A 16,095-nucleotide genomic window follows, 5' to 3' on the forward strand; every position below is an offset into this window, starting at 1 on the left:
TATTTTCCCCTTTTCTGCAGAACTTTAAAGTCATACTACATCTTGGTTGAATAAATAGCTTTAGTCTGGTCATATCTAAATAGTGGTAGGGCTGTCCTTTGAAGGATGTAGATCTTTCTCAATACCAGCAACAAATTTCATTCCAGAGTAAAACACTCTATGCTGTCTTGCTTTAATACATGCAAAAAATGTAGTTGCAGATAAATTATGACCTTTCTTTGTAAACGTTCTGCCTTTCAAAAGTTTACTTGAAGTATACCTCATGGCTGCACATCTTTGGTTGCTTCAAAGGCAAGTGTTTAGATTAGACAAATGAAAACTTTCAGTTTGAAATTGCCTTGCCCAGCTATTAAATACGGGTACATGCTTATTCACAGGAAGGTACCTATAGTTCAGTTATTTAAGTGAAAGTGGGTATGATACAAGACTCTGTTGATGAAGATACGTATCGTGTTGTTTAGTTTTATTACTCTTACTGCTGAGAGCAGCAGCAGGGCCCCTTGAACTTCCATGAGAAGGAAAACTACCATTTGAAAAATCCCAGCAATATACTTTAATCTGGCTATTTCAGAATCCTGACAGGTGTCCTGAACATAGGGAGCAGTATTATTGCAAAGTGTCAAAGATCCCTTGCCGCCTTCTTGAGATGGTCCTTATCAAAAAGGAAAAAGTGGTAAAGCTGCTCTGAATTGCTTTTCACTTTGATATTGGAGGAGGGTGGGGTTAAAACAAATTCTCAAGGCTGACTGTTCACTTATAAAACACTGTATTCAGTGAAAAGAATTCCAGTTACCTGAATGCTTGGAGCAATGACAGCTGGTTCTATTTATAGTTGTCTCTAATCCCTATTTGTCCATTGCTTATCTTTCTGATTTCTGCATGCATGCGCACAAACAGGCTGAGGGCAGTATTCCATGTCTTTACTAACCAAAACCTATTTATAGTTACAGAATTAAATTTCAGTATGTGTTATTTGTCTGTTTTTGTATGCTTTGAGTTCAGTTTAATCCTAGTTTTATATATTTCCTTCACTGTTTTATTTTCCTTTTGTTTACCATTTGATGTGGTAGTGCAAAATCAGGGTAAGTGTATATTTATTTTATTAGGATTGTTGTGAAATTATGATAAAGTCCATTTGGATTTTTTAGCAATATATTAAAAGCTCTAACTTTTCTCAAAAAAGTCTAGTTATGAGAGACTAGATTCAAAAGTATTTATTGCGAAAATGTGTTGCTGAAATAAATCCAGTGTCGTTCAGTTCAGTGTGAGCGCTAGTTCAATGTCTTGTGTTGCATGGTGTGAATTCCCATAATAGAAGTATTAAACCTTACTTAGATGGAGTTAGTTTTGTAATTTGGGGTTTGAAAGTTGTTTAGCAATAGTAGATATTTGTGGCCATTTGTTTCCAAGATAGATGTATTTCTGTAAACCGTTGCTCTTTGTTTACTAAATTTAAGTTGGTTTTAGTGTTTTGTTCATGCTGTTTTCCTTTGTGAGCTGTACTATTGACAGTGTTACCACAACTGTATTTGTGCTTTTCTGTGTACAACACAAGGAACTTAATACTGTATTAATCAAAAAGGAAGGCAACCCTAAATTTAAGATAACTCTCCTTAAGAAAAGTTACGCGCAATAAGTTTATTACCTGCCTGAAATCAATATATAATAAGGATATTAACTTTCCACTGGTGCTCTGCCTGAAGTTAGTTTATTTTCATGTCATGTTTTGCTACCATTGCCTTTCAGTTTTTACATCTTGCAGCTCTGTCATTTCCATTGGCATTACTTTCTTCACCACGTTCCCTACAGTGTTGTCTCTAAACTTCTTCCAAATCAGTTACCTTCAGTTCCATCCAAGAAATCTGGAATACAGCATTTCCCTTTGGCTACAAGTGCTGGATTTATTTATTCCCATGCTGTCTCAGTGCCATGACAAAGTGGTGTTGCATTGGGCTGCTTTATTTTCCTTGTAGGGTTGGAGTATGCTTGCCTGCCAAGAGCCATTCTAAATACAAATACTTCACATGGTCTTAAAGGGCCTTGTGTGCTCACTACTACATCAAACACCTGGAGTTCTGACATCATTTCTCATCCCATATGACCACAGTTTCTTTGTTCTCCACAGCTGGTGTTAGATGCCTTTTGAATGTGTCTAACAACAAGCGTTCCCCTCTTGCAGCAGCACATTTGGTCTCTGTTCTCAGTGATGTTCAGCCAACTTTTTAAGTCTGTAGACATCTATCCCTTGGTGTTGTCACCTAAGAATTATTCCAGTAGCCAGCTACTCGTTTGACATTTTTCTGTCCTTCATGGTGCCAGCTTCATACCATCTGTTAACACTGCCAGCACTACTGGAGTATTATTTTTATATTATTTTCGTCAAAGAGATAGGAAGCTGGATTTTGCACCCACTTCTTAACTGCTATAACTGGGTGGCCTGTGAAGCTAAACTGGCATGTCAGTTGTGATCTTTAAAGAATCTGATCATGTATTGCTGGAATGCATCGAATTTCTTGGGGAAGTTGGAGGGGAGTTGTTGGAAAAGTGAAGTTCTCTGCTATAGGGAAAAAAACACTGATGCTTCATTTGCAGATAAAACAGCAGCTGCCTTCGAATTCTTCCCATAAGATGTTTTCTGCCTGTACTGTCTTGAGCTTTCATTGAATGATTTCCCATGCAAGCAAGTTTCTGTCTCTTTTTGCACGTGAACAAATTGCACAATTAAATTTCTACTTCATGGATGCATGCCTCTTTGGATCCATTGAGTGATTTCTGCATAAAGTTCTCATGAACGTTTTTGTTCTATTTGTTTCTGTTTTTCTCTGTTTGCCTCCATCACATAACACTTCCTTCCAGCCGCACAATTGTTTTCTGCATAAAATGCCACCATGAGTTTAAAGTTTGCATCATAACCTCTGCTTAGGCTTTTGATGCATTCCCTGTTCTGCTCATCTCCAAATGATGTGCTGTTTCATGGCTAACCTGAAGAACGCAGGGAGGCTTATAAAACTAGCAGAAAATACACTGCAGTTCTCTGAATTCCACACAATGCCCCAAGTGGTTTATAAGTTGGAGGGAAGGCAGTGATCACATGCTCTCGTGGGGTCATCCTAGTCAAATGTGAGGCTGCTTTGGGCATGTCTGTGCGCTCTCATCACTAGTGGGCTTCCCTCGCTGCACGGTCCTGTTGCCACAGCCACCAGAAAGGAAGACAAAGGCACCAATTTTGAAATTAAACTACTTGGAAAAAACATCGTATTCCTTTCCGGCAAATACAGTATTAAGCATTTTATTCTGTTCTTACCAAGCAGTATTTTATAATACCTTATTAATTTATTTTTCTCATTCTTTAATCTTTAAAAAACAAAGCAAAGCAAAATTGAATGCATTCAGGGTTAGCGATCTGTGGGTTTAATGTCATGTGTTCCGCGGTAGAAGGAAAATAGCCTACCCTTTGTTCCTAATTTAGAAATATACATATTTTCTTGAAGTGTACAAATATGTATTCACTTTTACGGTCTTCTCTTCTTTGTTAGTGTTCAGCAGTTAGCAGCTCAATAGCTAGGTTTCGCTATTTCCACCTTAATTGCTGGGTCTTAAAATGGGTACCTCAGAACAGTTATTTGTACCCAGTTATATGGCAGTTCCCTCCTTCCTCCCCTTTTTTCATTCCTAGGCAGCACATTTAATTAGGATAGAGTATTGGGAGGTTCTTGTAGAGTAATAGGTATGTATTGACATGTGGGTGGAGAAGTACTATCTACTGATAAAACAGTTACTAGCCTACTTATTACTTCCATGATTATGTTTTCTATTTAGTTACCTACCAATATAACATGAGGATCCTGGGTGTGCTGGCATGTCTAAAAGAGCTGAACAGCCTGTCTGTTTTGCACTGCTAGCAAAGAAAGCTGCTAGTCTTTCAGTAACCCCTTTCTGAGATGTCTTGTGTCGTAGTATTTTAATATCCGTAGCTTTTAAATATTTTATCATAGATGTATTTAACGATATGGTTCTGAAGGCGAGGAGATTTTGTTTGTTTTAAATTGTAAGAAAATTATAAATACATAACGTAGGATCCTGAATCTGTAGTAGTGCTGCTTATCTTAATTCTAGACTTGCAGGCATGAATAAAAAGCATAAAACAGTAAATACTGTCCAATACAGTGAAGTTGGTTTTTTTCTAAACCTCTGAGGAGAGAGAGTGGAGACTTAACCATATACAATTAGCTTTCAAAGGCAGCTTAAATATGCTTTTTTTCAGTCTTCACCCATTTTTTTTCAGACAGATATTCATGCAACGTTGCATGCTGATACTCACAGCACTAGTTTTTGTCTCTTGGTTTATCAAACATTTTTGGTAGCTATTTGTAGGGATCTTGTCAGCTTCCATTGTCTCTGTAAGCTGAAATGTCAATATTAGACTTTAGCCTCTTCTGTTTCAGAATAACAAAGGAAATGGCGTCATCATAGCAGATGAAAGCTGAGTTTCAGTACACAGCTTTTCAGAATATAATTGCCAAAGCGTGGCACTCTGAATGTAATGGTTGTCTGAAGCTGTGCCTGAAATTCTGGCAGGCTCGCTGCTGCAGACTGAAGTTCACCAGTTAAATGGTTACTGTCCCAGTTTCCAGCCTCGACAGCCCGATGGACAGTACCGTTTCGGTGGCACAGGCATCTGATGTACTCTCACATTTCTACAGGTTTCAGATCTGCAAGTTGAGGAAGAATGACGTATTTTGGTTCAGTCTAATTTGCTGAACAAAAAATTGCAGCAACTGAGAATCTGACAGATAAGTTTGACGTCTCCACTTTGTCTTGGCAATGTTGGTTAGAGCGTCGGCAGCAGTTTCAGACACAAATTGCGAAAGGCAAGATCCAGCATCTCTGCCACCCTGAAATTTTCTCTCCAGTTCAGCTTATGTCACTGTGAAGTCCCTGTATGTGTGCTGTGGCGGCCGTAGGGGTGTATCATGTAAGGCTGAGAAAGGGAGAGGGCTCAGTATTGGAAAGAAGACAGCAAATTGAATGCAGTGTTTAAATTGTGACATCTAGTTATAACTGGTTTCTCTTTGTTATTAATAACTATTTCTGTAATCGCAGGCATGAGTTGCTTGAGGAAGCCAGAAGACAAGGTTTACCTTTTGCACAGTGGGATGGGCCCACTGTGGTTGTGTGGTTGGAGGTAAGTGGTCCCTCCAAAAATAAATAAATAAAAAATAAACCCCTCAATGTACAGAATTCTAAAGAATTTAAGGTTTTGGAGCCAGGAATGTTTTCCAGATCTTCCTTACTTCCCTTTTTTGTGTTTCAGCTCTGGGTTGGGATGCCAGCCTGGTACGTGGCTGCTTGCCGAGCAAATGTGAAAAGCGGTGCTATCATGTCAGCCTTGTCTGATACAGAAATACAGCGTGAAATTGGAATTAGTAATCCTCTGCACAGACTGAAGCTGAGGCTGGCCATTCAGGAAATCATGTCACTAACAAGTCCATCTGCCCCTCCCACCTCAAGGACGGTAAGGAAAGTGATCCAGCATTAAATATCTTCTAGAACCATTAGAATTTCCAAAAATTCTACTGTAAACGTGTAACTGAAAGGATTTGAGCTTCAAATAAGAAATTCTTGAAACATTGAATTGTAGAGGAAACACTTAATTTAAATATAGGATGTTTCTTCCTTTCATGGAAATTAATGGAAGGAATAACTACATTTTTTTTCTTAAGAGAAATAGAAGTTTGTATCACTGTAAGTATATAATCCAAAATATTTAGTGTGTTATTTGCCTGACCTTTTGGCCTCACCAGAATTTATAATACAGATGAAGTATACGTGTGCGTACAGAAATTTGTAAAATAGTTGGAGGCTCTTTTAATACACGTGTAAGGTCATTAACTCCAAATAATCACAGAATCATAGAATGTCCTGAGCTGGAAGGGACCCGCAAGGATCATCAAGTCCAACTGCTGTCCCTGCACAGGACAGCCCCAAATTCATACCATGGCTCTGAGGGTGTTGTCCAAATGCTCTTTAGTAATGATTCAGCCTGCATAAACTAGGAGTCCACCTGTCTCTCCATACTGTAGTAAATTTAGACATGTAGCATGAATTCCCTCTCATGAGGCTGGCTGCCCTGCAGTCTGGAGTTGTTTCTGAGGTTCCTGGGATTACGTACTAGACTACAAATGCATTTTTCGGATTAGAGCAGAGTCAAGTGTTTGTCCATTAATTACATCAGTGTAAGCTATTTATCACATTTGATTTTGCTAATATCCTTGAAGAAAAGTGATCCATGTTAACAGGCTTTTATTCCATGCCATTACTTTCAATACATGTACCTATACTTAAGAGTTTAGAAACCATTGCTTTTGCCCATGCCTGCTCCTTACATGTACCGATTGCTTATATGTTCTGCAACCTCTCCTCTTTGTTACTGCTTTCCTTTCACTGGATGGGATTGGTTCCCTGTGGGGTCATATTAGACCACGGGAAATGTCTGGGTAACACATGAAGAAATGGAAAATCTTACAGCCACACAACAAACGGTTAGTTTACAGTGTTGCCACTTCTGTTCCTTAGTGAATCAAGTGCCTTTGGTCTTTTTTTATTCCTTCCCCAAATTAATGCATTAGAATTCTGGATCATTGCTTCTTCTAACTATTAACCTTGTAACCTGCATCTTGATAGGTTTTTTTCCAGAAGGGGGGAGAAAGTCAACATTGATAAGACTGTAAACAAAACTCTTTCTAATCTGTAAAATGGAGCTCTGATTTGATTAACTAATAGACAAATGGAATTACTTGCACAGAAACTTATTCTCTCCAGAAAACTTAATCAGTAGTTGGGTTTTGCAACCTCTCATGCAAAAGAGTGCCTTGTATACCTTTTCACAATGCATGATGCTTGCTTTATCTAGATTTTTTCGATATGCAGTAGACTTAGTCTTGCAGTGCATCTTTAACTTTGATCTCCTTACTAAACTTAAATACTAATACATATGTGTTCTTTGCTTTTCTAACCACGTAACAGGAAGATGAGGAGGGCAGCTGGGCTCAGGTTGGAAACTTTATGTAATATTATAGACTATATGTAAACTGTCACAATAATTAGAGCATGAAAGAATCTGGTTTTCCTTTCTAGCAGTTTCTTTTAATGACTCTTGGTGTGTCTTGGGGATTGGGAGAAGGGGGAAACTACGGGCTTATCTCTCTGTATAATATATAGTTGGAAGACATGCTTTTATATTTAGGTAATTTAAATATTTAATGATTCCTACAACTTCCATGATTTGGTGGTTCATAATTGAAAATTTGTAAAATACTTTGTACATCACAAAAAAAAGCTATGCATAAGGATTTTTAATAACAAGGCTGCCACGAGAAGAATACTCAGAAGTTTTTGTTATCATTAGCTTTCTGAAATATTTTCTAGCTTATGAATCACCAAAATGAAGTTATTCTTTTTTAATAAGCATTGTTGTTTTCTATGTATTGAACATACTAGATCTAATTTTAAACTGATTTCATGACAAAGTGTGGAGTGTGTTGGTGGGGGATGGCTCTCTGGGAAGCCACAAGTCCAACAAGAATATCTGCTGTGCGCAGAAGGTCCCTGTTTAACCTGGCCACTAGCACAGGTGTGCTGCAAGGCATACTGAGCCTAGATAGTTAAGTAGATTTCTGTGCACTAATTCTGTAATCCTCCTTGATGAATTGTTTTCCCTTAAAGTGGTGACAAATCCTAATTGTATTTTCAGGCATTGAGAGAGTCTAGTATTTTATGCAGGGATATAAACAAAACTCAAGATTTGCCTGTGATCCGTATCTTTGGACGGTATAGGCTCTTCTTGCTTGGCTGCTCTCCAGCTTAAACCTGGTTAAGTCCCATTAACTACGTCTCAGATACTCATTTGCAGATTGCCAATGATAACAATCATAGCTTGCTTCCCTGTTACAAAAGTAACATGCACTTTCAGTCTGCTACCTAGCGATGGCTTGAAGAAATGCATTTCTGTTTGACCTTGCTCCTTTCTAGAAGATGCTTCCTCTAGAGGAGAAATAAAGCTTTTGACTTTTAATAGTACAGTAAAACTGAATTATTACCCTTTACTTTTTTTGGGGGAAAAAAAAAAGCTGCTGCTTTTTGTTGCTCAAGGAATGATTAGATGCGTAGTTACAAACTCTCCTTTTTAAAGGCTTTCTCCAGAAAAATGCCTGATGATCTGCAGGTCAAAACTACAATGAAGGAAGGGTTTTTAGGTTTGGTTTTGTTTTTAGGATAAGGACCAGCACTTAGAATTGCTTGTTCTTCAGTAGTGGGTTTTTATCATTTTTTGCTTACTTGATTAGGATCAGTTTCTGAAAACAGTTAAGTGTATTAAAAAAGACCCTGCAGTTGTTGTTTTTTGGGGTGTTGGTTGGTTGTTTTTTTAATATCTTGTATTTCAGTCATAATGGGAAGGGGGGGGCGTAATTCCTGTTTTTCACAAGAGATACAGTATTTTCAGCATTTTAACAAAATTAAATTCCATGGTTCTTCAGTCTTCTTTTTTATTAGGTTTTGCATATTTTCTCATACTTTTCCCTATGGAATAAATTAAGGTAGTTGTACTTGCTGATCTGAGTATCTAAATTTGCTTTTTTTTCATGAGGTTGACTTCTTCAGAAAACATATCTGTAGTATTCAATATTTTTATTTGCTTATCTTTACAGGCTAAGAATAAAGTAAGCATTGTTTTACTTTTTTCTTTAAAATACATTGTCTAAAAAAGCGTTTCTCTTTTATTTCTCATTTTAATAAGCTTATTCCTTAATCTTTTAAACACAGACATTAGCCTATGGTGATATGAACCACGAGTGGATTGGCAATGAATGGCTCCCTAGTCTGGGGCTCCCTCAGTATCGCAGCTATTTCATGGAGTGTCTTGTTGATGCTCGAATGCTGGATCATTTAACTAAAAAAGATCTGCGTGGGCAACTTAAAATGGTGGACAGCTTTCACAGGTAAATAGATCTAAGTTGAAAACCTAACTCTAAGTAGTTCCTGTTATCTCTAAATGTTTGGAGTTTTTTTTCTAAATTTGTTTTTATTTTCTAAACAGAAACAGTTTTCAGTGTGGAATTATGTGCCTACGAAGACTGAATTATGATAGAAAAGAACTTGAAAGAAAACGAGAAGAAAGCCAGAATGAAATTAAGGGTTAGTGCATTGTCTTGACCTCATCTGATTCTAATATGTTTTCACTGATCTGCCTCAAAAATGTATTTTTCTTTAAAAAACCAAAAAGTCATTAAGGGGAGGAATTATTTATAAAATATGAAGTCTTAAATACAGGAGATGTGTCTAGATGCAGACCCCGAACAGTGAATCATGAAACACATCATTAAATTATTCACTTGTGCAGAGATGTGCTACAGATGCAGACATTTTTGAAACTCTTACTGCTCTGACCTTTGAAACAAAACTAAATGTTTAGGAGGAGGAGGGTTTTGAAAAAGTTTTTTTTTTGTTGAGTGTTTTGTGTGGGGGCTTTTTTTTTTTCCTGTTCTGACATAACTTTGCATCTACGTGCTTTTATTGTTGCTCGTGGCTGGTAATTTTTGTTACCCAGCGCTTCAGGAAAAAGTATGCAGGTGACTTAGGGGTTTATATCTTTGAGATTCATGGTGACTGTTGGACAAGACAGGAGAAAAAGAAAAAAAAGCAGGGTTGGGAATTCACAGTAGTTTCCAAGACTTCCCATAGAAATTTTGTCCTCTGCCTAGTATCAGAAGCTTCTTCTGACATCTTAAACTAAAATTTTAGGGTTATCTTGTAGACAATTTGCTTAGGAGGCCCTGTGCCTGCTCTTTCCCCTTTCCTTTTAAAGTGTTGATACCTTTTGGTGGTTATTCTACTAGTTGTACCTAAGAACCTTCCCAGGAATTGCAATTAACTGGCATGAAACAAGCCTCTGTTGTGGCTGGTAAGCCTTTTTTACTCTCCTAAATGGTATGGCTGTATCTGTTGCCTATAGGGAATTGCTCCTTGGAACATACAGCTCTTGAATGCCTTCTGGGCATTATTGTTGTAACTCTGATTGGTATAGACATTCCTGAGTAGCATTAAAAAACCCTACTTGTAGTAACATCACTTTTGTGTTGATGTTTGGGCTGAACGTGTAAATGCTGCTTCATAGTATTTTTCCTTGAAAAAGTTCTAAGATGAGAGTATATTCGTTGTTCAACTGTTGGAGTATGAAATGCCTTCCACCAAACTTCAAATATGTTTACTTTCCACTTTAAATTTAATGACTATGGAAAAGTGTAGTAGTATCATACACAAGCTTGAAGGTAAGTCTGCATTACTAAATTGAACACCTTCAGAACTTAAAGGTAGATAAGATTATAAAACTAATAAATAATAAAGCTTTAAACAATAATAAATAAAGCTTTCTGTTCATATTCAGTAGGAAGTACATGAGAAACTGCTCCAAGATTTTTCTTTTGAGTAGTAAAATTCTTGTTTCCAAAATACTTAATCTATCTTGGGTGAGGTCCGAGCCCCTAAGTGGCTGTGTAAAACAAGATTCTGTGTTCCCCATCTGCGTGAACGCTATGCCCAGCTGAACTTGTCTCATAGCTGTGACTGTAGCCTTCCTCTGTAGGCAGAGAGAGGAGGCTAAGCAAGGGCTATTCCTTTGGGGTGCAAGGAAAACTATTGTATGGAAAGGATACAACACTGACTGTTGGAGTCTAAGCATGAAGTTTTGCTGCCCATTCAGAGCGTTTCATGCACACCAAAAAGGCAGGGGCAGATTGGATTGCAACCTAAACATTAAATAACATAGTTCCTTGAGGGCAACTACTTAACAGCGTTTATGATGGTGTATACGTGAAAATCAATCCTGACACAAGCATACAGATCAGGAAAAGACTGTGGGGCTTTTGCAGAAAAGTTGTATTGTTATAAATTGGGCAACTTTTTTTTTCTCCGTAGATGTTCTTGTCTGGAGCAATGAAAGAATGATCCACTGGGTAGTGTCCATTGGTCTTAAAGAATACGCAAATAACCTTATAGAGAGCGGAGTTCATGGTGCACTTGTGGCCTTAGATGAATCGTTTGATTACAATGCATTAGCCCTCTTATTACAAATACCCACTCAAAACACACAGGTAAGCAAGAAGTACTTTATGGCCGATAGGACTTTTCTCCTCTCTAGGAAGGTTAAAAGAAGAACTGACTGCTTTTTTTATTAGTTAAGTGCATATCTTTCTATTCCCACCTCTAGAAACCCTAGAGATGGAAAGTTGTCCATTATCCTGTAAGAGAAAAACATGGAACTATGCTTTTCTTACTGTTTTCTGATTGTTAATAACAATTCTGGTTGATAAATTTGCTGGAACAAAAAATATTGTTTGACTACTTTCTTCATAGCCCATCTTCATAACATTAGTATATAACTCATCTTTGTTGTTTGCTATTTCTTATTCTGAAATAATTAAGTATGAGCCAGGAATCATGAACTTTGATATCACAATGAAGGGAAGGGGGAACTGTTAAATCCTCCTTAATTTTTTAACAAGTTACTACTTAGTACTTGAACAGTTACAATTTGCGTTTATTAATCTGATAAGAAGGTATTAAATGATTTGGATTATATTAACTTTTAAAAATTACCATAGGGTACTAATTACTAATCTTTTGGAACTGATTTCCATTTCTTTTGTACTATAAACTTCAGGCTCGTGCTGTTCTGGAGAAGGAATTTAATAACCTTCTTGCTGTGGGCACTGACAGGAGACTTGATGAAGTAAGTTACTTGAGCTGTTGACCCATTTTATGGTCCTGGGAACTTTATTGGAACTGTTAAGTGAAAGAATTTAGTTTGAACCTCTTTAAGCTATCAACAGAATAGTGACAGAAACCTTAACTTGAAATTCTTCATCTTCAGGAGTTTCTGAATACGGCAGGTTTTGTGTACTTCGGTAAGATAACTTTGAATATGAAAGTATTGACATGATTTGCAAGTTTGTTTGGTTTTTTGTAGCTTGCATGGTTAATGTCTAATAGCAGCGCTTTGGGCCAAATCTTCCATCTAAAATGTGGGATAATTAGCGACCAGTGTTGCAGATGAACAAGCTATAAGAGAACGGCACTGTATAGCACATTTTAAATCTTTATCCTAACAAGCAGTATTTCAAATAATTTTGAGTGTTTTTCAAGAAAGCTTTGCTGTTAATATCTGTTTATACTGGTATAGATGACTGCCACATCAGATGTGCTTGCACATCAGAGTAATTTCTGTTGGGCAGTCTGTGATCTTACAGTGTATAAACTTCATTCAAATGCAATGAGTGTAAAACTCTAACAAACTAGGTGTGAGACTTTTTTGTAGACCCTGCGAACCCATAGCAGAAAGGAGAGGGTGTTACATCTTTAACTTTTCAAGTTGCTCTATGCTGTAACTTGGTGAACAGTTTCAAGCTGATGTTGAGAGTCCCAACTCCATGCCACCTCTTCTGGTGCTAGTGGGAGTTTATGTGGTAGCACACATAGGCGAAAGTCATTCAGGTTAAGACTAAGGTGACAAAACCCAAGTGTGGTTACCAGGTCAGGGAACCAGTCCATGATAGCTCGGAAACATTTGTGTTAATATGAGGAAGAGGACAGGGGAAGGGTGAGTGTGCTGGCCTGAACTGCTTTTGGGGCAGTGAGGTGACGCATACACCAGTATGTTGCGGAAGGAGGCAGCTGTGACAGACCTTGATTGGTTTTGTGTTCGTCTGTTGCCTAATGGACTTGTTGCAGCCCTTCTGTGACACATCCCGACAGCTCTGTTCTTAGTATGCGCCTCTGCTGAGGTTTTAGTAACATCATCAGAAAGCAGCTTGATAGTTTTCTAAGGTATTTTTCCTTAGTGATTTCAAACTGCAAGAGAAGGAGCTTTGAGGGAATGGATGTTTGCTGCGTTCTGGCAGCACAAGGCAGTTTGTTGATCGTGAAGATCTCTTCAAATAATGCAGGCGTTTGTCTCCTAATTCTAAAAAAGGATGAATTTTAGGTAAAATGGCATTCAAGTGATTGAACTGTTTCTAAAGTGAAGTTGGCAAATGGAGATGCACAGTATATTTGCTTTGACATACAATACCTTCACTGCAAAAGACATTTTTGGAAGTGGGACTTCATTGTATTTAGTAAGTGCAATATTATATTTGTGAAGTGGAATGTTACTGTGAAGATGCAGGTATATTAATGGGGGGAAAAATGGGGGGTAGTTAAAAGTTCACTTGACCCAAGAGCTTAAGTAAAACACTGCACAGCAATATACTATTTACTACACTTTTTTCCCCTCACTATCATTTCCTGTAATCTGTAGCATGAGAAAGCATGACAGCTGTATCATTGTTCCTGTAAGACAGAATTGAAGGTTAAAAGCAATTCTTCAAATTAAGTCTCTATATGTCAGTATTCCCAAAGCAGCTTGTATGATGTGCTCCACTCCTCATATCCCCTTAGAATGAGTGATGTGACACCTGCGGATGACTGTAAATCATGAAGTACAGACATTCAAAGTACAAAATGTTTTTCCTAAATGTGCCGAGCGCATGAATCTCCATAGTTCCTGAACTGAAGAGCCTCCAATCTAGCAAATGAACAGAGATTGTTGCAAATGAAGACCTCTGCTGTTGTTGCACCCGAACCGCTCTGAAAATAAACTCATTCAGTGGCAATACATTTACTTAAGATTGTCAGTAATCATTAATGTCAGAAACAATCCTACATTTTTTTGAATCACTAATGATGTTTTTCAACGTAACAGGATGATGATAAGAGCTTTAGGAGAGCACCTTCATGGAGAAAGAAGTTTAGACCAAAGGACATAAGAGGTTTAGCTGCTGGATCAGCAGAGACTCTCCCTGCAAATTTCAGAGTTACAACCTCAATGTCTTCACCCTCTATGCAGCCAAAGAAGATGCAGATTGATGGTATTGATTTTGTATTATTTTAAGCATGATGCATATTTTTTTTGCTTGAGATTACAGGGGAATTAAGTTCAAATTACAGTTTTGCTGCATAAAAGCATCTGCCTTGTGCATGGTTGTATATATAACACTGTGTTTAACCATAGGGTGCTTTATAATTTCAGGAAGCTGTAATAGATGTGGAGTTGTTTTTTACTTCGTTGGAATAACAAAAATGAGAATTATAGTTAGAAAGAAATTTTAAACTGGGAAAATAAATTTACATTTTAGAAGTCTTTTAGTCACATGATGCGTAATTTCTAGTTAGCAGCAATTAGACCAATGTAAGTTCCACTTCTGAAATGCAGTAAAATGCATTCAGAAATAATGTGAGTAAACTCCCCTGGATAACTTTGAGATTATTGAAACTGGACTAAAAGGTGCATTACCTGCCCTGCAGTGGTCGCTTAAGTATTGATCATACTTGAAATCACTACTTCATTCATGGCTGTGTACGAAATGATCTGTATGAGTATGTGTGCATGTGCAGAGGCGCACAGATACGTATTTAAAAGAAAAAATGGAAAATGTATTTAATTGGAACAGAGAGGATGAGAACTTCACCATAATCTGTCAGAGTTGTCTCAGGTTCTGAAAACCTGTATTTATGAGTAAAGCTCAAAGAAGCAACCTTTGCATCTGATGTTACTCTCTAAAATGTGAGCTGTTTTAAATTTCAAATATTGTCACTAGCAGAAAATATTTTCCAGAATTCACGTGGAAAATTCTGTAAATTAAAATAAGTGAAGTCTTTACCATGTAAAACCCCTTTCTTTTTACAATATTAAAAAAAACACAAACCACCAGAAAATACAGAAACTATGTAAAATAGAGAATAAACTACTTACGAAAGTACCTTTGCCAATTTCCATGTGCTCGTTGGTACCAGGCTTTTTTAGAACTCTTTGTTAGCCACTGAAGCTATAGAAGCAGTTAATATATAAACTGTAAAATAAATTCTGCTTTTCTAACTTGTAACCTTAGATTTGGGTGAGTACAGTAGCTCTCATCAAATTGCTGTGAGATTTTTTTTTTAAAACTAACATGCATGCTGTGTTCTGCATGTCTTCCCATGCTTCTTGAAATAGGCAGTGTATCAGGAACACAAAGATTGGATTCTGCTACAGTAAGGACCTACTCCTGTTAAAGCCTTCTCCTGGTGAGTAAAGTCGATAGGTATAATAGTAAAGCAGCTATTTATGAAATGAAACATCAGGTATTTTAATACAGTGAGTTTACACACTTAAAAAACTGTTTCAGGTTTTCAGAGTAGATATTGAAAATCCAGAGCTTATTTCCTACAGTAAAGACTATGAGTATTTAAATATTTACTTCTGTAAATATTGTATTCTTTCAAGTTTTTTTTTTTTTAAACAGCCTCAAAAAGGACCTGTGCTAAATAGCTGTGTAGAAGGTGTTGAAATCAAAGGCTGGATGAAACAGCTAGTGAACGTGGGGAGAGGGAAGGGAACTAAATTAGGCATATAAAGGAAAGGAAATAATTTTGCGGCTGATACAGCAGTTCAGATTATTGATCCTTCGGAGTCTTTGCTTGGTGAAAGTTATGCCACTACAATATACCTCAATATTGAATTGCTATAGGGGTAGTTGCATGGTTTTCCAGTTCTTGGATACTTTGTGCCACTGTGATTGCTTAGGCTGTCTGGTTTGGTTCGATTTAGCTACCTGCAGCCTAAACTTGGGTAGCTGTGAGCGGTGCTGATAATACAAGGGCGTTTAACACAAAACACACGTATTCTGGTTTGTGAACGATGTGTGGTCCTGTCTTACTCTGGATTTGGAATGATTTTTCTTCAGCAGCCTCTGCTGTATTTTCTCATAGAACAGTATCTCTCTGATTTTGCAAACAAGTCTGGAAACTAAATTTTTGTACTCGGTTGGGTTTTTAAAAAAAGAAAAATGCAGTGAACCTTTCTCTCACTAGCTGGTATCCTACACAGGCTATAAACTGCCTGTCTCTTCTGCTTACAGCTTCTTTCCTTTCTTCTCACCGGTAACTTCCCTTCCAACTCATGTATTGCCTGCCTTTTCTTCAAGTTCTGAACCTTTTTGCATATACAGGTTTAGCTCTGAA

General features: G+C 37.4%; 1 protein-coding gene across 5 annotated transcripts in view; it reads left to right on the forward strand.

The window, feature by feature from the left end:
• The window catches only part of PPFIA1 (PTPRF interacting protein alpha 1), a 68,477-nt gene that overhangs the window by 49,560 nt on the left and 2,822 nt on the right, over positions 1-16,095 (forward strand). For 3 of the 5 annotated variants that reach the window (XM_064452896.1, XM_064452894.1, XM_064452897.1), the window contains 9 exons: positions 5,104-5,185; positions 5,315-5,515; positions 6,480-6,542; positions 8,824-8,999; positions 9,098-9,195; positions 10,975-11,150; positions 11,720-11,788; positions 13,799-13,964; positions 15,089-15,159. In XM_064452896.1, coding sequence (XP_064308966.1) covers positions 5,104-5,185; positions 5,315-5,515; positions 6,480-6,542; positions 8,824-8,999; positions 9,098-9,195; positions 10,975-11,150; positions 11,720-11,788; positions 13,799-13,964; positions 15,089-15,147 — 1,090 coding nt within the window. In that variant the 3' untranslated portion in view covers positions 15,148-15,159. Of the gene's footprint in view, positions 1-5,103; positions 5,186-5,314; positions 5,516-6,479; positions 6,543-7,026; positions 7,087-8,823; positions 9,000-9,097; positions 9,196-10,974; positions 11,151-11,719; positions 11,789-13,798; positions 13,965-15,088; positions 15,160-16,095 lie in introns of those variants that run through there. The other 2 variants (XM_064452898.1, XM_064452899.1) reach the window with 2 other exon arrangements.

Source organism: Phalacrocorax carbo, chromosome 5, assembly GCF_963921805.1.
Source record: "Phalacrocorax carbo chromosome 5, bPhaCar2.1, whole genome shotgun sequence".
Taxonomy (NCBI): domain Eukaryota; kingdom Metazoa; phylum Chordata; class Aves; order Suliformes; family Phalacrocoracidae; genus Phalacrocorax; species Phalacrocorax carbo.